At 34.5% G+C, this 21,210-nt stretch overlaps 1 protein-coding gene across 1 annotated transcript in view; it reads left to right on the top strand.

Annotated features, from left to right (window-relative positions):
* Nucleotides 1-21,210, top strand: part of TNKS (tankyrase) — a 208,814-nt gene that overhangs the window by 126,687 nt on the left and 60,917 nt on the right. The window contains exons 6-12 of the mRNA XM_012468767.3: nt 2,731-2,825; nt 4,256-4,322; nt 4,871-5,057; nt 8,089-8,210; nt 9,659-9,750; nt 9,842-9,920; nt 20,024-20,195. Of these exons, the coding sequence (XP_012324190.1) occupies nt 2,731-2,825; nt 4,256-4,322; nt 4,871-5,057; nt 8,089-8,210; nt 9,659-9,750; nt 9,842-9,920; nt 20,024-20,195 (814 nt within the window). The remainder of the gene's footprint in view (nt 1-2,730; nt 2,826-4,255; nt 4,323-4,870; nt 5,058-8,088; nt 8,211-9,658; nt 9,751-9,841; nt 9,921-20,023; nt 20,196-21,210) is intronic.

The raw sequence follows: 21,210 nt of genomic DNA, 5'->3' as shown, positions 1-21,210 counted from the left end.
GAAAGGGAGATCCGCATAGGGTCCCCTTAACAGTCTTCAGCTAAGTTCTGATTAACAAAGAACCACACAGAAGGATTATAGATAACAAGCCTAGGAATTCACACAGAGTCTGTAATAGTTTATGTGGCCACTAGCCAAAGTAAAAAACCCTTATAATTCACCGAATGTCATAAAAGGGTAATGCCTCAGTAGTAGGGGAAAATTTGTCCTACACTAAAGGCTGCTCTGGCCCTGCCTACCAAAGCCTAAAAGCAAGCCTTGAAAAATTAACCTAATATTTGTGTAATTGAAGTCCCTAGTGGTGAGAATAATAGGAGAGGGAGCAGAAAAAATATTTGATGAAATAATAGCTAAAATTTTTCCGAATTTATTGAAAACTATAAAGGTCTAAGAAGCACAGCAAGCTCCAATTGTGGGCATGCATGCATATGTGCGTATATACACACACACACAAGCCATACCAAGGCACATTATAATCAAATTGCTTAAAGTCAGTGATAAAGAGAAAATATTAAAGTATCCAGAGGGGAAAAAACACATGTACAAAGGAACAAACATAAAGATGATAGACTTCTAGTCTTGAAACCAAGCAAGACAGAGGAGAGTGGTACGACATCCCTAAAGGAAGGAAAAGGAAGGAAAAAAGTTAACTAAACTTCATTATCCAGCAAAAATATTTTTCTGAAATAAGAGTCCTGAAAGTAAGTTGATAGTCCCTGAAAGTATCATTTGCAGTAACATTTGGCATGTATCTGAAAGCAGAAACTTAGCTGGACATGTTTGATGATACAAAAAATTTAATTGCCTTTTTGTATGGCATTTTACATTTTTAAAAAGCTCTATGACTTACTCCTGTAATCCCAGCACTTTGGGAGCTGGGGGCGGATGGATCATTTAAGGTCAGGAGTTCGAGACCAGCCTGGCCAACATGGTGAACCCCCATCCCTATTAAAAATACAAACATTAGCTGGGTATGGTGGTATATTCCTGTAATCCCTGGTACTCGGAGTCTGAAACGGGAAAATCGCTTGAAGCTGGGAGGTGGAGGTTGCAGTGAGATGAGATCAAGCCACTGCACTGCATCCTGGGTAGCAGAGCAAGACTCCATCTCAACAAAACAAAACAAAAAACATGTTTCCATATGGCAGAAAACTTTACAGTAGTTTTCCCTTATCTTCAGGGGATATATTTCAAGAGCCCAGTAGATGCCTGAAGCCTCAGATAGTACCAAATCCTATATATGGTTTTTTGATCTTATAACTGAAATGGCTACTAAGTAACTAATAGGTAGCATCTTCAGCATGGATATGCTGGAGGAAGGGATGATTCCTATCCAAGATGGGATTTCATCAGGCTGCTTAGGATGGTGCTCAGCTTAAAACTTATGAATTGTTTATTTCTGAAATTTTCCACCTAATATTTTCAGACTACAACTAACCACCAGTATGTGAAAGTAAAAGTATACTGTATTTTCACAAGTTTTTCAGATAGCGAGGATGAGTGTTTTTATCTCTATTTTACACATGAAAAAGCTGAGACACATGAGTACCATGACTTTCACTGGGTTTCATAAGATCAGGAATGTAATCAGGTTTCCTTATTTCTTATTCAGGACTCTTCTAATCTAAATGGTCTCCTCATTGATAGCTGTGCATTGTTCAAAATATTTTCTAAACTTAGAGACTGACAGAATATGTAAAATGTATGAAATATCTTGAAAGCAGTAATAGATAGTATAATATTTAGTAATTCTTTTGTGTCTTCACATTTGGAATAGGTGAAGAAATAAATTAAGAATCTTATTAAATCCCAAGACCCCAAACAGAAGACAGGAAAAATGAAAGGGAATGCATTAAAATATATTAGAACCTGTATGAAAAAAACTGTTATGGTATTTAAACTTTAAATTAGCAAAGGTGGAAAATTGCTAAGGTTGCAGAGAAGTTTTTAATTAAAATGAAGTTATTTCTTTAAAAAAAGGTGAGGAGAAGTTTGATTATTTTAATTACCATATTAAATTTTAGCAGAGAACCTTCTAATAACTTGACTCAAATTATAATGTGGCAGAAATTAACTGGGAAGAAACTGTATTCTTCTCTTGTATTTATACTGTGTATGTGGTACATAAAACAGAAGAATTAAATACTACCTTGGTATAGCTCATCACACCCAGTGTAGTAAATTAGTTTTGACCATTACTGGCCAGCCATACAGAATGAATAAGGTCCATTGTCCTTTTTGTTTCCACTAAAGTTTGTTCAAATTGTTTTTTAGGGATGTTTTTCAATCTTTCCTATTAAATACATTTAGATAAGGTTTTATGGTAGAATTGGAATTTAAAAGTTAGAACTTGAAAGGAAGACAGGATTTAAGTAGGTTAAGGAAGAGTGTTTCCAGTTATAGGAAACATGAGCCATGGTGTGTCTTCTTAGTACAGTGAGAATGTTTCATGTTGGAAAGAAATAGGAAATCATGTAGAATAGGTAGGGTAAGGTTTGATTGATTACTAATGGCCTTGAAAAACAAGTAAGGGAAATAGATGGATGGCACTAATGTTAGAATTGACTCCTGATGACAGTGAATTATCTCTCATTAAGTTATAAAATGTGAATTTTTGGCATTTCAACACAGTATTTTTGTGTCAACTTTCATTGTGTTTAAATCTGAAATGGCAAAGCAAGGATTTATTTTTACCTGAAGAGAGGATGTGTTTTTCTTTTTCTTTTCTAGTCGACTCCTTTACATCTAGCAGCGGGCTACAACAGAGTTCGAATAGTTCAGCTTCTTCTTCAGCATGGTGCTGATGTTCATGCAAAAGACAAAGGGTAGGTCTATCAGTTTACTTCCTTTCAATGGTTTTTTTTTTGTCTGATACTCTAAACTTTTAAAGCGCTAGGCAAAGTTATATATCCTATTTGTTATGGCTTATATAACATTTTAAGAATGTTCACAACCCTAATTTCAGGCTTTATTTTCATATACCTACTTAATTAAGGATACTTCTCATAATAATTTCCCAAATCAGTTTAATTTTATCACAGTACTGTTACTTGAAGTTCAAATGTGTGTCTCTATTGCAGTTATTGTTTTTCAACTCTTAAATTGCATTTTAGATAAATAAAACAAATGGAAAATTATGAAAATCCAGTCTCCTAGCTCTCAGATTCAGCAGATAGTAAAGGATCATTTTTTATTGATAAACCAAAATCATAAATATACAATATCAAATTTTTTTTTCTGATGAAATCTTGGACATCTAAACTGAGAAAACCTGTAAGGTTGATGTGAGAGGGATATGAGTGGGAACCAAGAAAGCAGTTGCATCATTTATTTTACCAATAGGTGAATTTTTGAAAACTTTGTAGCAGTTTCCTGTAAAGTCTCTAGGGATATATGAACTTTGGGTTTGCTGTCCTATATAATGGACTAACATTTCTCATTGTCCCACTTTAAGATCTAAAAGATAGTTGACCGTACTACCCAGGTAAGGTAGATTATGTTACAGTCTTGTGATTGACAGCATAAAGAAGAGATGCTCTAGAGGAGAGTTTCTTTCACTTTGTCCCACCTCAAGTCAAGAAACATAAAAAGGAGCTTAATACTTGAGACGCTTATCAGAATAATTCTTTCATTTCAAATCTGCTTTTTCTGGTGCTGACCAGGTTTTGTGCCATATGTGATGGTGTCCCTGTAGTATAGGGGCATAAATACCTGATGCTCTTGTACATCTCTATTTCCTTGTGCAGGTCTGAAAACAGATGAGTATACAATAGATGAGTCATCAAGAGATGTACACCACAAAAAAAGGGGGTTTTTGGCTTACTTAGAATACTTCCATATGCAAGTTATAATAGTTTGGATGTTTGATTCTTTTGCTAAAAATTACCATAAAAGTGAATTTAAAATGGTGGAATATTTCAATTCACTACCAATTAACATTTATTTCTTATAAATACTTAATATATAATGCATGCATTTGTCAATTAGCATATGATCTTCCTTTCACCAAAATGTTCTTCTTCTATTTGGTATTTTTTTCATTATCTTTAAGGATTATATACAAAAAATAAAATGAATGCAAAAGGTGTGAACATAAGCTATGCTTTGAATTGTCTTATTAAATACTTTTAAATATTTTAAAGTATAATCATATTGGGATTTATTGGATTTTGTTTCTTGGTACTTCATGGATAAAACAACTACAAGTTGTTTGAAATTTAAATTTAAGTATTTTAATTTGCCTTTTTTCATTTAGTGGACTTGTGCCTCTTCATAATGCATGTTCATATGGACATTATGAAGTCACAGAACTGCTGCTAAAGGTAAGAGAAATTCAGAATATTGAGCATTGTTTGTTTTTTTGTTTTTAACTTGTCATGACTTTGCATATTTTTTGCCTCATGAAAGTTTTTTTAGTTTTTTTGGATTGTTTGTTTGTTTGTTTTGAGACAGGGTCTTGCCCCGTCACCCAGGCTGGAGTGCAGTGACACAATCACAGCTCACTGCAGCCTCGACCTCCCAAGCTCAAGTGATTCTCCCATCTCAGCCTCCCCAATAGCTGGGATGAGGTGTGCCACCACGCACAGCTAATTTTTGTGTTTTTTGTAGAGATGAGGTTTTGCCATGTTGCCCAGCCTTGTTTTTTTAGATTTTAAGAGAATAAAATAGTTTTTAAAAAATGTTACCATTGCCTTAAAATTTTTAAAACACTGAATTTAATTTCAGCTGTTTTTGAAAGGTGATATTAAAGAAATTAAAACATTTATTTTAAAACATTATTACTGAAATTTACAGAGAAATAAATGTCTTTTGAGTTTTATTTGATTCAGCAAAACGACTACTAATCTAAAACATTTTTTTCTCAATTCAGCATGGAGCTTGTGTTAATGCCATGGATCTCTGGCAGTTTACTCCACTGCATGAGGCTGCTTCCAAGAACCGTGTAGAAGTCTGCTCTTTGTTACTTAGCCATGGTGCTGATCCTACGTTAGTCAACTGCCATGGCAAAAGTGCTGTGGATATGGCTCCAACTCCGGAGCTCAGGGAGAGATTGACTTGTACGTATTTGTATCCCAAAATCATTATTGCATGTTGGAATCGCAACTGGAATCTTTAATTTCTGTTGAGTTTTATCTAACTTAAATAATAACCTTTTATTCTTATAAGTGCGCTAATTCATAATCCTCATTTCTAATTGTATACTTTTCTTCATTAATTCCATGGGAATATTATATACACACACTTTTTGTATATGTTGTGTTTATACAAGCCTAGTTTTAATTCATGTGTTGAGGCTCCTTTTTTGGATTTTGAAGGCTAATGAGGATGAGTCAATCAGCATCCATTTACTGAATGCTTACTATGTGGCAGACACTAGAAATATAGCAGTGAACAAACCATTAAAAAAGCTCTGAGCTTATGGGGCTTACATTCTTGTGCCATTAATAGTAATAGATATTTAATGTTATTGAACCCTTACTATTTCCCAAGCCCTGCAAGGTTGCACAATCATATTTTTATTTGTCATGTGTGTTATGACCCAAGTATAATCACTTGCCCATATTTAAGTGAGACTTTAAAAATAATTTGGTTGAGGTCATCTTCTGAATTTATTACCATTACATATACTTGCAGATGTTTCTTAAATAAACTTTTTGGTTTAGCATAGTTTAAGATATACAGAAAATGTATGCAGATAGTACCCAGTTCTCATATACTCCATACCCAGTTTCCCTATTATTAACATTTTACATTAATATAATACATTTGTCACAATTAATAAACCAATATTGATACAGTATTAACTAAAGGCCATACTCTATTCACATTTCCTAATCCTTGTCTAAAATCCTTTTTCTACTCTAGAATCTTATTCAAGATACCACGAGATATATTTAATTCTCCATGTGGGCATTTCAGGTTTAAATTAAGCTAGGTGTCACCTACCCAATGTTTAACTTAGTCTATGCTCTATATTCTGTCTTACATCCAGAACTCCAATAATCAGATTACACCTGAAAAAAAATCTTTGCTAAGTTATCACTTAAGGATAAGAGAAAGTCAAAATGATGCTAGCATTTTTTATGTTTAAACAAATTTTAAACTAGTTTATATTAAAACAGCAAGAGTTCCCCACAATTTTGATCTTGTTTAAGTGGAAATTCAAACTTATTTTGGTATTCAAACAGATGACATCTACTAGATTATGGGCCAACACAAGCCAGATTGTAACTGGACAGATGTCCTTGTAATTAATTCTTTCAGAAGTTCATTTACTCGCTCCTATGCAGATGTCTCTTGCCTTGTGTTATCTTGCCTTACATAGTTCACTTTTCTGTTTGTATATTCTATCTTCCTAGTGAAATTTTGATTCTGAGAAAGACCTTTGGTTTTACTTTTCTTTGTCCTAGCCCCTGTACAATTCCTTTTTACCTAAAGAAAATGTATGATGATATGTATGTTTGGGCCCTAATCTACCTACCCATAGCCTAACGCAGTGCATGACATGTAGTATGTGCCCAACAAGTTTATTGACTTTAGTTTGACTCAAATCAAAGTGTATTAATTTATATTTTTCTGATTTCCTTTCTTAAATTATATACTGGCTCAGCTTTATCTCTATGTCATCATTTGTTTTTTTTTCAGCCATTTTGCAAATTATGATTATTATAAGTTTTTACATTGTATTTTGCTGATCTTATTCCAGTGAAGACATTAGGTTAATGTGGCTCAAGACTGTAATCCCAGCACTTTGGGAGGCCGAGGCGGGTGGATCACGAGGTCAAGAGATCGAGACCATCCTGGTCAACATGATGAAACCCCGTCTCTACTAATACAAAAAATTAGCTGGGCACGGTGGCGCGTGCCTGTAATCCCAGCTACTCAGGAGGCTGAGGCAGGAGAATTGCCTGAACCCAGGAGGCGGAGGTTGCGGTGAGCCGAGATCGCGCCATTGCACTCCAGCCTGGGTAACAAGAGCGAAACTCCGTCTCAAAAAAAAAAAAAAAAAGAATTCTGTAATTGTGAATGGCTAGTATAAAGCAGTAGACATGATAATAGAAATTGCAGTTAGAGAAGGTCCAATTTTGACAAATCCTTTTCTTCAGACAATTCCTTGGTAGACTCTTAGTTAACAAAACAAAGGAAATACTGTGAAAGTTGGAAAGAACTCTAAGCAGGCAACTGCTCCCTCCATTAAACTACACATTCTTTTAATGAAAACTATATAGGAAACAAACACATTATTTTGATTATGCCCATGGTTATAACATTTTATTACACACATTTTTTTCCTGTTATTTCTTGTTGTTGTTTTTTTCTTTTCCTTTTTCTTGTCAGACAGGGTTTAGCTCTGTTACCCAGGCTGGAGTGCAGTGGTACAGTTTACTTTCATGTCAGTATATGTAGACCTATCTCTTGATTAAGAGTTATGAAGTGTTACAGAATATGTGTGCACAAATTATTTAACTGATTTCCTTTTTGTGGACATTTAGATTGCCTATTTTTAAATTTTGCTGTAATAAGTATCTTTTTTTTTTTTTTTTTTTTTTTTTTGAGATGGTCTCACTCTGTCACTCAGGCTGGACTGCAATGGCATGGCACAACCTCAGGTCGCTGCAACCTCTGCCTCCCTGGTTCAAGCAATTCTTCTGCCTCAGCTTCCCGAGTAGCCGGGATTACAGGAATGCACTGGCATGCGCCACCACGCCCAGCTAATTTTTATTTATAGTAGAGATGGGGTTTCACCATGTTGGTCAGACTGGTCTGGAACTCCTGACCTTATGATCTGCCCACCTCTGCCTCCCAAAGTGCTGGGATTGCAGGCATAAGCCACTGTGCCCAGCCTGCAATAAGTATCTTTATAGGACTCTGGGAGTGTGAAATAGTCTTATTTCAGAGCATACATATTTCACAGTTTTTCATTAATCTGCATCCTCCTCCTTGCATTTTTATCATATTGTCACATTGCTGCTGTTGCTAAAATAGAGAAATTCATGAAATAATAATATTCCTACTTATTTATAATCATGCTGAAGATTTGTATACATTTTAATTCTTTTTTTATGTCAACCATTGTTTTCTTGACAGATGAATTTAAAGGTCATTCTTTACTACAAGCAGCCAGAGAAGCAGACTTAGCTAAAGTTAAAAAAACACTTGCTCTGGAAATCATTAATTTCAAACAACCGCAGTCTCATGAAACAGCACTGGTAAGATTTTATTATTAATCTATTCTCTGGGTCTATAATAATAATGTAAGAACAAAATACGATTTTCATTTTAGAAACCTAAAAGTAACTTTAGTACCTGAAATGCCAGGAATTTGCATTTTAATGTTGGTTGCATTGATTGTTAAACTTGGTTTGGGGGATGATTCTTTTCATGGGTGAGAGAATTGATATTTGCTCAACCTTGATTTGGAAATTATTTTACCTTGTCTTCCCAACCTTATTATAACAAATCCACTTTTGTGGCCAGTGCTTTCATAAAATACAAGATATGATTTTACATAGAATTTTCTTTTTCTTGTGTTTGCTAGATAAATACTAGGTTTCCTTCTGTAGAAGATTATATTTTCAGATACTTGCATTATCTTTTTGAGCAATTGTATTCAAAGAACTAATTAAATTCATGGTACAAAAATGGCAAGATCATGAATTTTTTTTGTTTGATACTATGCAAATTATTCTTAAAACTATCCATGTCTTTTTTTTCAAATGCACTTTCAGAAAGATTTATTTTCTTTGCCATTGACACACGAAGGCTCAGCTAGAGAGTGGTTAGTGATTCCTCCTAAAATTAGAATTTAAGCCTATGTGATACCTGCATCACAGACCTTCAAGTATATCTAATTAATATTCTTACATATATCTGACACAAAAAGTCAAACCTTAGTCAGTATCTGCATAAAACAACATTAAAAGATTGACCAAACTGAAATACAGTTAAATACATGTCTCTCAAACTAGGGTTGAGATAGATTGAAGCTATACAATATTATGCTAGGAGATATGATATTCAGAGCCACAGAATAAACCTGACCCACTTTTTTGGAGTATTCATTTTATTTAGTTGTAAGTAGTTTTTATTTTTAAATTTTAATACAAATATTAAAATGAAGCAAAATAAAAAAGTTGTATAAATATTATGATAAAACATAAAATTTCTGAGAATATTTCTTTCTCTAAACTGCTTCTATTAGATCATTTTCTTGCTTATCCTTGGGCATATAAATTTATCCTGTAGTGCTGGGAGTACCTCTGTAGAAGACCTTGAGAAATACTGACTTGTGTGGATGATAGCCTAATGAAAGCTCGAGTAACTTAGTTACAGATTTCTATGGTTTTGAAGAGGCATATGTATTACGATGCTTTCCATGGACTATAGAGTGAATATTTATTTATTGGCTAAGCCAAAAGAAATAAGATCTCTCTTAATGTTTAACTAAGAACATAATTTCACCTTGGTTTAAACACTTATGCTTTTTATTTCCATTATATTTAGAAAGACTATGGATCACCGTGATGTAAAATGTATGCATATGTTCTGATACTCTGAGATAACAATGTTTTAAATAGTCAGCAGATGCTGTTCAATTCCAAGAGCTGCTGTACATATAGAAGTTTATTTTATTAACTTAGTTTTGTTTACTTTATAGCACTGTGCTGTGGCCTCTCTGCATCCCAAACGAAAACAAGTAACAGAATTGTTACTTAGAAAAGGAGCAAATGTTAATGAAAAAAATAAAGAGTAAGTATAATTGCAGAAAGAATCGTTCAGTTCCTAAAGAGGAAATGCAATAAAAGAGAGACAATTACCTTTCCTCTTCTCTTTTCTATAGTTTCATGACTCCCTTGCATGTTGCAGCAGAAAGAGCTCATAATGATGTCATGGAAGTTCTGCATAAGCATGGCGCCAAGGTAAGGCACACACCTGAGCAGAGTGCCAGACTCAGCACTGAGCCGCTAGCTGCTTTTAGCACTGCTTCTTTCTCTCTGATTTTTCTGAGGAAACTAATTCTGTAAAGGACTATTAGTTTGCACTTAAATTCATTGATTCTCCTATAAAGCTGATTTAAATATTGTTTCTAATAAAAATAATTACCTGTATTTCTTGATCCTTTAATGTCACCCTTCTATAAAGCAATAAAATATAGCTACAATCATTTGAAACAGATTTTGGCTGGGGACAGTGGCTCCTGCCTGTAATCCCAGCACTTTGGGAGGCTGAAGTGGGTGGATTACCTGAGGTTAGGAGTTCAGAACCAGCCTGACCAACATAGTGAAATCCCATCTCTACTAAAAATACGAAAACAGCTGGATGTGGTGGCTGGAGCCTGTAATTCTACCTACTTAGGAGGCTGAGGGAGGAGAATCGCTTGAACCTGGGAGGCAGAGGTTGCAGTGAGCTGGGATTGTGCCATTGCACTTCAGCCTGGGCAATAAGAGTGAAACTCTTGTCTCAAAAAAAAAAGAAATAGATTTCAACTTTACATTATTTTCTGTTAATACTATAATGGATATATTTTGATAGTCAACATTTGAATAATAGTTTATCAGAAAATAAATTTTATAAATTATAGCATCAGAATAGCTCTACTTATTCTAAAAAACATTCGTATGCCTTCAAAAAATTTATAATGATAATTTTTTCAACCTCTACACTAAAGAAATGAAATATTTAATGATTTTTATTGGCATTTTCTGAATGGTACAGTGTGAAGCACTTGAGAGAAGAAAGAAGCAAACCTGGCTGTTTTTTAAAGATAACTTGAAATCGTAGATTTTTTTATTCTCAAGAATGTACATTCAAAGCAGTAGTTTCCAAAGTAGGATACAAACTCCCTAAGGAGCATACAAGATGCCCTATTGGAAAAATACTAGCATTTTAATTTATAATAATTTTATTTAAGAATAAAGAAATTAAGATTTACCAATATTGAATACAAAGATGATGCCAGCACACTCACTAGGGCCATGTGTCAGCCACTCAGACTCATGTCAGATATCAAGGTTTCCTGAGGAAGAGTGGGACTTGTTAGTATGGAGGGATTGACAGTGGCAAACTCACTCATTTGTTCCCTTTCAGCATATTTTGGCATAGTGGACTTTACATGTCTCCAAATGAGGTGAATTTATGGATATTATCCTAAATGGTAGAACTTTTATAAATATCATACTTGATCAGAGGAGTGACCCTGATAAGGGACACAGGGAGTGACCTTGACAAGCTTTTATAGCATAAAAAGGTGGTCTGGTTATTTTGTGAAGCAGTATTTTAAGGTATTGTCATAGTTGTGCTATTTTTAATGAAAATAAAAGGGTTCAAAATTTGCTGATAGTTCTCTGAGGACAAGGGACCATTACTTGTATGTAGATACTCTTTAAAAAGAAAACATAATTAGATCCTTAAAGGTAAAAGTTAAATTTTTTAGGTTAATGAGAAAGTAACTCCTTTTTTAAAAGAAACTTTAAAAAATGAAGAGAACATTTTGAAAATAGATTTTTAGAAAATGTTCACTGTTCTTTGATTTTGCTGAAAAATGATATAAATGAATCACCTAGCCATCATAGCTACATAATTTAAAAACATAAAAACAGAATTTTCTAACCTGTTCAAAAGTCTTCCTTAATTTGGGTTTAGGGTGGATTTTGAATCTATTCAAAACATTGTAACGCAACACTTTCTAATAACTTTGCAAGGACATCAGTAAAGATGGAATTTTACTGCAGAATTTCATTGAAAACCTTAGCATAATTAGTAAATTACATTAAAAATAAGCATTATGATTGAATAGGCATAGTTGACAATGCATTTCTTTCATTGGCTCCATATATATGTATGAAATCCTTTAGCTAATACAGCCATTCAAACTAATTATCAGAAATGAACTTACAGCCCAGTGTGGTGGCCTGTAATCACTCCTGTAATTCCAGAGCTTTAGGAGACAAAAGCAGGAGGATTGCTTGAGGCCAGGAGTTTGACACCAGCCTGGGCAACATAGCAAGACACTATCTCTACAACTAATTTAAAAATTAGCCAGTCGTGGTGGTATGCACCTTTAGTCCTAGCCACTCGGGAGGCTGAGACAGGAGGATCACTTGATCCCAGGAGTTTGAGGCTGCACAAAGGTATGATCACATCACTGCAACAGAGCAAGACTGTCTCTAAAGAAAAGAAAAATAAAATGAACCTAAAATCAAACCCTCAAATTCCTATATCACAATTTTTATAAGATTTTGTTAAATGTTTAAACTACAGTCAATTGATATTTTCCACCACTAGTAATTAAAATATTTTTTGGATTGTGCCATAGCCTATCCCTGTAATCCCCACACTTTGGGAGGCCGAGGCAAGAGGATCACTTGAGTGCAGGATTTCGAGAACAGCTGGGCAACTTAGGCAGACCCTGTCTCTACAAAGAATAATAAAAATTAGCCAAATGTGGTGGCACATGCCTATAGTCCCAGCTACTCAGGAGGCTCAGGTGGGAAAATCACTTAAGCTCAGGAGGCCAAGGCCGCAGTGAGCTGTGATCATGCCACTACACTCCAGCTTGGGTGACAGAGCCATACTCTATCTCAAGAATAATTATCATAAAATCTTTTTAAAATTTTAATTATTTCATCTCTTTCCCATTCTTTGTAAATTCTCTTTGTATACGTTTCATACATATTTATAATAGTATAGCACTTCTTGGTTATAATTTACAAAGAAATTCATATATATATATAAGTGTTTTCAAAACGTTTTTACTTGGAGAATGTGTGATTCAAAAATTTGAATATCATCTGCTTTAAAATGGCATTTTATGTTTTTAATTTATGAAATCAAGAAAAAATGGAATAAAAGGGAACAGAGTTCTACAGATGTACTACCTATTTTGTCGGTAAAACTACTGCATTATTATATAAGTAACATCTTGTTGCTCTTTCAAGCAGAAAATACTAAGCTAAGTGAACTTTCTACTATACTTATGAGCTTTGTATATTTATCATTGACCTATTTTTGTAAATATCTTATGACATTTATAATGCTCTTAAAAAATTATGAATGATGCCCTTCATTTTGGGAAAATAGTATCTATTTATTGTCTCCCATCAGGCATTTTGTTTTATAAAGGTTCAGTGAAAAATAACATTATTTTATGACTTGTTCTAGTCAGCCTTACTGTAGGTCTGTGATTATCACTTGTCTGCCCTTCATGTGCACAATACATTTTCATCAGTAACATCTTAGTTCATCAGTGGGGCATGAATAATTGTGAACAACCCTGTCAGTGATGTAGAATAACTTCTAGACTTGTGTATTCACCCTAGTCTTTTGACTATAGTTCAATTACATTGATAACTCTTGCTAGTAGGCCCTTAAAAAGAGGAAAGTTATATTTAATCAGAGTTATGAACCCATAGATATCAATTGCTATCAGTAGATAATACCACAGCAACTCCTATTTACTTTTCCCCCCACTCCAAGGCAAGATGCTATTCCTCATGGTTGGTATAAATATGTGTGTAAAAAAACTTCCTGTAAGAAACTCACCTTAGCTATTGTTGGGCTCGCATTTTTGCTTGCATGGTATTTCTTTCTGAGGAACTCATGGTTTCTGTATGATTTTCAGGCAACCCAGGGTTTCCATTTGATTCTAGAAGTACCTTCTGAACAAGCAGCACCAGTTTTTAATTAGTATTCAGCTCTCTCCACTGCTTCTACCACCGTGCTGCCTTCTCCTACTCCTGATCAGTCAATTTCTCAGGCAAAGGCAGAAGAATTTGGAAGGAAGACCTAATTACCATTAAGTAATTTGTCTTACTTTGACAGAACTTAGTAATAATTTTATAAGTCAAAACATTATTTTGCCAAAGCTTGATAATACGTACAAACTTCAGATTTGTTAATGTTAAACTAAATGTATGGCATATATAAACTGGACAGGCATGCTTCTGAGTTTAGAATCCTCTGTTTTCTAGTTTTGTGACCTTGGACTAAATTTCCCTGAGCCTCAATTGACTTATCAGAGATATGCAAAGCAACCTCCCTACAGGTGTTTTTTTTTTATTTATTTAAATCAAATGAGCATATGTATAAAAATATGTAGTGGGGCTCAGCACACAGATAATGTTTTGGTTATTTGTGAATATGAGCATTTCTTTCCATATTTGTCTTTTTAAACATGTATGTACTGTGTATTTCCTTTTAGTTATCTAAATTTTATAAGACACGTATCTAATCCCTTTGTAAGTGGGTTTGATCCACTAACTCGGTAAATATTGGCATGCATGCAAAATAATCAAGACTGTACTAGATACTGTGGGAAATACTGGTTTGAAAGTTAATGCAGTTACCAAACTTGACTTAAGTCCCGAATCAATTTAGCAGCATTAGTAATGAAGACGGAAGAGAAAGATAAAAGCCACTTATGAAGAAATAATTGCATTACGTGGAAATGAATTGAGTGTTAGAGTGGACTTAGAAAATGGTGGCACAATTAATGGAAGTAAGAAAGCTACAGAGAAACACTGATTTCCTATGCCTTTGTAGTGATTTTCTACTTGAAGTTAGTATTGTAGAAGGACATTTAATAAAGCCAGCAGTTGGAAAGGCAGCACTGGAGTATAAAAGAGTTTAAGATTAGAAGGATCTACTGAGGATTGACCTAGTGATTCTACATTTTGGGAGTGAGTACGGTCCTCGTAGAGAAAGAAGAGAGTTAAGGAAAGATCGTTTGAGGATTGCCCATGTTTATAGAGCAGTAGTGGGAAGAAAAAGCTGAAAGTTCTGTCAGTGTCCACAGAGTACAGGGGAATATGAAGAAGGAGCAGTTGACCAGTGCCACAGAGAGAAATCAAGGCAGACTGGAGCATTTACTTAAACAGTTTTTATATGAGAACTTTGGTAGCTTTTGAAGGAGAAATTCTAGAGAGATAGAAGTAGAGATGTATATCAGTTAGGGTCTTGGCAATAAATGGCATACTTAAAGTGGGTAATTTGGTGAGCATTTAATAAATGAATTATATACAAACATGTGGGCAAGGTTCAAGGAAAGCAACAAGGAATGAGGTTGTACTAGCAGCAAAGGGGGAGGTATGATCATCTCTGGTCTGAAGGGACAAGGGAAAGGAGAGGTTCTTGACACCGGATTGGAAGATGGCAGCTATATGGAGAAGGCCACCTGGCACCACCTGTAGCCTTTGATCCAAGGATGTACCTAATCTTACTCTTCATTGTCCTACTGTCCTCTCTCTCTTCCCAGTGCCCCTCCATCTCCTCCCAGTGCCCATGACCAAATTCAACAAAACAGTGATGACCGAAATAGTCTGTTGATTTGGTTCATACAAGTGATTTTCTTAGGATCCAGAGCAAGGTGGAAGATGGCTGTGGATCCAGAGGGGGAAAGGGGCAATATTCAGCAAAAGATTAGAAAACAATTTGCTAGTAACGAGAGTTACAAGAAAATTTGAGTCTTAACCAATTCATTTGAAAAATCCTCATTTACTAGGAGTAAACTTTTGTACCTTAAAAAAAATCAGTAATTTATTATCCCCTGCTTTTTGGGAGTACTATAAAGTCTAAATAGGAAAGACATGAAGATTTTATCCTTTATGCAGAATTTATTTCCTTATTATGGTTAGGCTGCCCTGGCATTCTGCATTCTATCTCTAATGAATTATCTCATTGTTAAGAAAACTTCTGCCCCAACTGCATATGGTATTCAAGAAGTTGAATTATTAAATGCATTTTTCATATATAAAGCGCTATTTTGTCATTATGTGCATCTGTTAAATATGTGAAACATGAAGGAATTTTTTTTGACAGTTCATGTCTTAAATTGACAGATTTATTTACATTGTGTTTAAGAAGATATTGTGACATAATAATTGACATTTAATAGGCTTATTCTCACATTTAGACATGATCATGAGTGTTTGCTCACTTTGGGGAAATGTGTCAGCTCATTATAAGAGTTTTATTAATGCTTTTCTAGAGGTAGATTGATAAGTAGATTGTTAACCCAAAAGTATAAAAGGACTTTTAAAGATACTATAGATCTAAAGTATCTTTTACAGTGCAAATAATATCTGAGGTTTGATCATATCAAAATAAAGTCCAAAGGGGCAAGTGTCCCAGAGACATTTTAGTTCTCAGTAACAAACCAACTCAATCTAGATTAGACACAAATGGAAATCTATTTTATACTAATATAAATGTGTTTATTACTTCTGTGAGAAACCCATATGGTTATCTCCCAGAAATAATGTGTAAGAATTGTAGCTGAGATTCACAAAAGACCAAAACAAGGAATTTAGAAACTGATAGATACTTTGCCTGCCATTCTTTATGCCTCTCCCTCCCTGTTTCCCTCTTTCCCTTCTTCTATGTCTCTGTCTCTTCCTGTCTCTCTTTCTTTCTCCCTCTTTGAGGTTGCATGGTTTCTTTTCTCTGCCTGTTTGTTCATGTGCTTCATTCTTCTTTCTGCAGACTGCAATTTTCTATATTATTTCTCTGTTGCCTAAATATGGTCTTTTACAACCCATATTTTTTCTGTCCTTGGCTTAGAAGTATACCACCTGCAACTGATAGGGTCTTTTCCGTCTCAGGGATGAAAAGGGGAGAAGTATGAATGAGACTCGCTTGTTGAGTACAGGCATTCATTGGATTGGCACCCTCTAGTCTAATCAGCTTTGCTCAGTTTGTTATTTCTTAAGGTATGTGAGCAAGATTAGATTAGTACTGCTTTAAACAAGCAAAGGTAACCTATGGTATTATACATACATATCTCTTCAGAGAATTTGATTGTTTCTTTTAAATTTCCATACGAATGTTTACAGACAGTACACTCCAGTTCAGCTAGTAAATGGAAATCTAGTTCCATACTCTGTAATGAGTTCACAACACATTAAAGGATTAAAAAACATTTCAAGTAAAATAGTGATTACTATGTCAGTATTCTATTTAACAAATAAAATTGTGTTTATTTGTCTCTTTCATTCCTCATAGGAAGTGCTTTAAGTATGCATACCACCAAGGATAATGATGAATACTTGTAAAACACCTGTAAAAACTTTAGAATCAATTTAAATTATATTTTTGTTACAGATAAAGCAAATTGATTATTTTCAATATTATGCAATTCTATAAACACTGGCATTTACCTTTCTTCCTCAATTTCCAGTGAAAGAGGAATGCATTTTTGTTAGAGAATATTTTAGTAGTTCCTAATGTTTGTTCAATATATAGAACAGTATGTCAAAAGTAGTATTTTTTATCACCAGAATTTATTAATTTTTTGCTCTTGTAAGTCATTCATTTACCACCATTTTCAAATATCTACTTATACAAGGCATGGTACTTACTGCTAGGAGGATATATAAAGTTTGAATTTGATCAAGATCCTTCTCTGAAGGAACTTAAAATCTAATAATTGTCTAACACAGTCTACTTGACTACTATATGAATCAGAAAATGGTATATATAATAAAAGAAGTGTAGGTGGATTTATATTCAGAGGAATAAACAGTTATTTCTCTTGGTAGTGGCAGCCTGGAGGAAAGATTAGAGAAATTTCATGAAGAAAGTAGAATTTCAGCTAGGAATGTTCAGGAATTAGTTATATAGCTATACATAGGCAAAATATAAATCCTACATTTTCAGTAAGGACAGAAAATCAGGAAAGTAAAGGGATTTGCTTATTAAACAGTCAGAAGTTATGATTAGTTAGTCCAAAAGGCACAGAAAATAGAAATAATGAAAAGAAAGATCTTGGTAGTCTCAGTTGGAAAGTTTAGACTTTGTTTTCATAATACTTGGAGAGAGCCTGTCATTCGTTTTTCTATCATAGATGTATTAATGCCTGTTAATTTTTTTTATTGTTCACTTTCACTTTCAATGTGTCATGGTTTGAGAAAAAAATGCAATGTCACTCTAGCTAAAGAATACAGACTGTTTTCAACTCTCAGCTTACTTGAAATAAGTTTTGAGGTTGAGACATACACATGTTCACCGCTAAAGATGTAAGTACAGAAGTCACGGAATAGTTTGTGATTAATTACCAAATGAGTGATATAGACAATGATAGCTTTAAGTTTAAAAGTGGCCTCAGGATTAACTGTTTAAGACTAGGCTGTTCACACTGAGTAGAATATTGAAGGATTACCCTCAGCCATTTCCATGTGGTCTGCTTGCTGGTTGCCAGAACTATTTTGGCATTTTTTGAATCATAATTTTATGTCCTATACATTTCAAGCCAAATGTCATTGTGGTTTTATATAGTTTTACTGAGTTATTCATCTTTTGGAAAGTCGTTTTGCTACTCAGATAGAAATAAAAATACATACACTAAGGTTGCAACCTCTAGATACAAGAAAAAGTGGGAATATGTTTTGTCTCCAAAACTGCCAGACATCTGTTATCCTGACTCCTGAATGGATAGGTCAAGCCAGTCTTAACCATTTAAATTACCACAGTTGAGGTATAACATTACATGTAGCAGTTTCCTTATTTGAGACAGTTTTTGTAACTTGGTGAAAATAATCACTTTAGTGCTGAATGTTAAGTATTTTTGGTGGCATCAAATCATGTTTCCACACTTTAACAAGCTGGATTGGGAGTTCCCATTACTATAATAGAATAAGTTAGTGTGTTTCTTACCCAGTTTCAGAAAAATGTTAATGATTAGAATGTCCGCAATTTTAGGTTTTTCTTCTGTGCTGCAGAAGTAACAAAGAAATCAAAACTCAAGTTAGTTTGGCAGCTTGTGTTTTCCATTGATAAATGCTAATGGCTGTGCTTTTGTTGTTGTGTATCAGTAGTCATTTTTTTTTTTTTTTGGCAAATGTGATAGAGTTGTTAGTATTTCATGGGAGTTTTGTGAAAGACCATCAACAATTTATATGAACTCTTCTTTGAGTAAGTATAACAGCCTTACTGGTAATGATGAAAGACTAGTGAAAGGGAGACCAGTTGTCTTACATCCTTTCTTTTCTTAATCTTATATTTAGTGGGTGTACACAAATGTTTTAAATAATCAACCAGCATATAATTGAGAATTTATTATGTGTCTTTAGCAGAAGCTTTCTAGAAGACCCAGAAAATCTATCTGTAACATAGACTCATATTCTCAATAACCTTAGTTTAACTCAATAAACAAAAACTACCCCAGTATTATATTTTATAAGACAGTTCAGTGCTACATTGACACAGATGTTCAGAAAGGAGTAATCAAAGTCTTCAAGAAATCAAGGAAGATTTCTTGGAGATGGGGAGACATACTGGATCTCAGAATTTAGAAAGTCAGAAAGAAGAGTTTCTCTGAAAAGGGCAGCAAGTATAATAAGCATGGATTTTGTTTGACTGGAGTAGAGGGTGCTGATTGGGATACGTTGGAAGGTAAGATCAGTCATGTTTGACCAAATTATGAATGTAATCCCAGTGTTTAACATTGTCTTAAAGAGTCTCACAACTAGCTAAATTATTCTTCCTATGTATAACTCTTCAAATCTTTAAAAAGGAACATTTGAATTCTTAAATCTTTTTTTTGGTTAAATGTGCTTGTAATTCAATTAAGATATTATAGTTAGCTATATTACCTATAATCAGAAAAAATATATAATCAAGTACTTTGACAATCTTTGCTTACATATTTTTTTGTCTTTATATTCTGGGGAAAAGTTTGGTAAAATCCATTCATTCAGGAGAATTTGGTGAGCATTTTTATTCATACCAGACCAGAGTTGCTGCCTCCATAGACCTTATAGTCTAGTAGTCGAAGGGAGTAGCAGGAAATGGGAAATGGTCATTCAAGGAAGAGAGGGTATGTTGTAATTTTCAGTAAGGTGATCAGAGAAGGGTACCTAAAAAGAAGATAGTTCTCCAGAATCAGTGAGCAAAAGTTAGTAATGAATATCTGTGAGTTTTTTTTATAAGCTTTGAAAGTTGATTTTTTTCACAAGAATGTATTTGCTAAGGTATAAAAGGAAACTAAACTACATGCTCAATTCAATGTTCCATTCTGATGATTTTTCAGATGAATGCACTGGACACCCTTGGTCAGACTGCTTTGCATAGAGCTGCCCTAGCAGGCCACCTGCAGACCTGCCGCCTCCTGCTGAGTTACGGCTCTGACCCCTCCATCATCTCCTTACAAGGCTTCACAGCAGCGCAGATGGGCAATGAAGCAGTGCAGCAGATTCTGAGTGGTGAGTTAAAATAGACTAACAGGGCATTTTATGTTTTCTATTATATTCCTGCTGAAATACAGACAAACTTTGCAGTGTTTACTTTGCCTACAGTTTTTCTCATGCCTTTTCTTGCGTCCAATGTAGCCTGTGGCCTTCCCCATCTCCCTTTTTTTGGTACAGTAAGGTAGGTGTCATGGATGGAAACAAATACAGCTTTTTATTTTTAAATTGAAAAACTGACTCATGAGGGTTCTGATCAAAGGTGACTTAAAACTCATATGAACAGTGTGGAATTATGGTAGCTCTAAAATCTATCAAATAGAGACAATTATAAATCATTCATATGGTAATGACATTTAATTAATTGTTCTTATGTGTGTAATGTTCTGACATTTTAAAATTCTTAATTGCACTATTATAAAATTATCTTGTCTCTTTCTGGCTTAAATATAATTATAAAATCTTGCAAATTTTGCAGTGTCTGCCTGGTATAGCGTTAGATATTTTAAACATAAACTGGCAAGAAAATAGATACTGGCAGGGCTGGGCGCGGTGGCTCATGCCTGTAATCCCAGCACTTTAGGAGGCCGAGGCAGGTGGATCACGAGGTCAAGAGATTGAGACCATCCTGGTCAACATGGTGAAACCCCGTCTCTACTAAAAATACAAAAAATTAGCTGGGCATGGTGGGCGCGTGCCTATAGTCCCAGCTACTCAGGAGTCTGAGGCAGGAGAATTGCTTGAACCCAGGAGGCAGAGGTTGCGGTGAGCCGAGATCGCGCCATTGCACTCCAGCCTGGGTAACAAGAGCGAAACTCCGTCTCCAAAAAAAAAAAGAAAAAGAAAAAGAAAATAGATACTGGCTTCCTAAGTCCCAAAACTAGAGGAAGTAACACAGTCTACCTTTGACAAAATGATGAACTAGAATCAAAAGAAATTTAGTCTAATTGACCTCTTTCCTAATTTTTAAATTTTGTCTGTGGATTATATCTGCTGTGGAATAAAATGACAAACCAGAAGAGTAAAATGTAGA

This window comes from Aotus nancymaae, unplaced genomic scaffold, assembly GCF_030222135.1.
Source record: "Aotus nancymaae isolate 86718 unplaced genomic scaffold, 86718_ANA_hifiasm-v0.15.2.pri h1tg000079l, whole genome shotgun sequence".
Lineage (NCBI taxonomy): Eukaryota > Metazoa > Chordata > Mammalia > Primates > Aotidae > Aotus > Aotus nancymaae.
The sequence above is the reverse complement of the archived record's forward strand: the minus strand, read 5'-3'. Positions and strand labels throughout refer to the sequence as shown.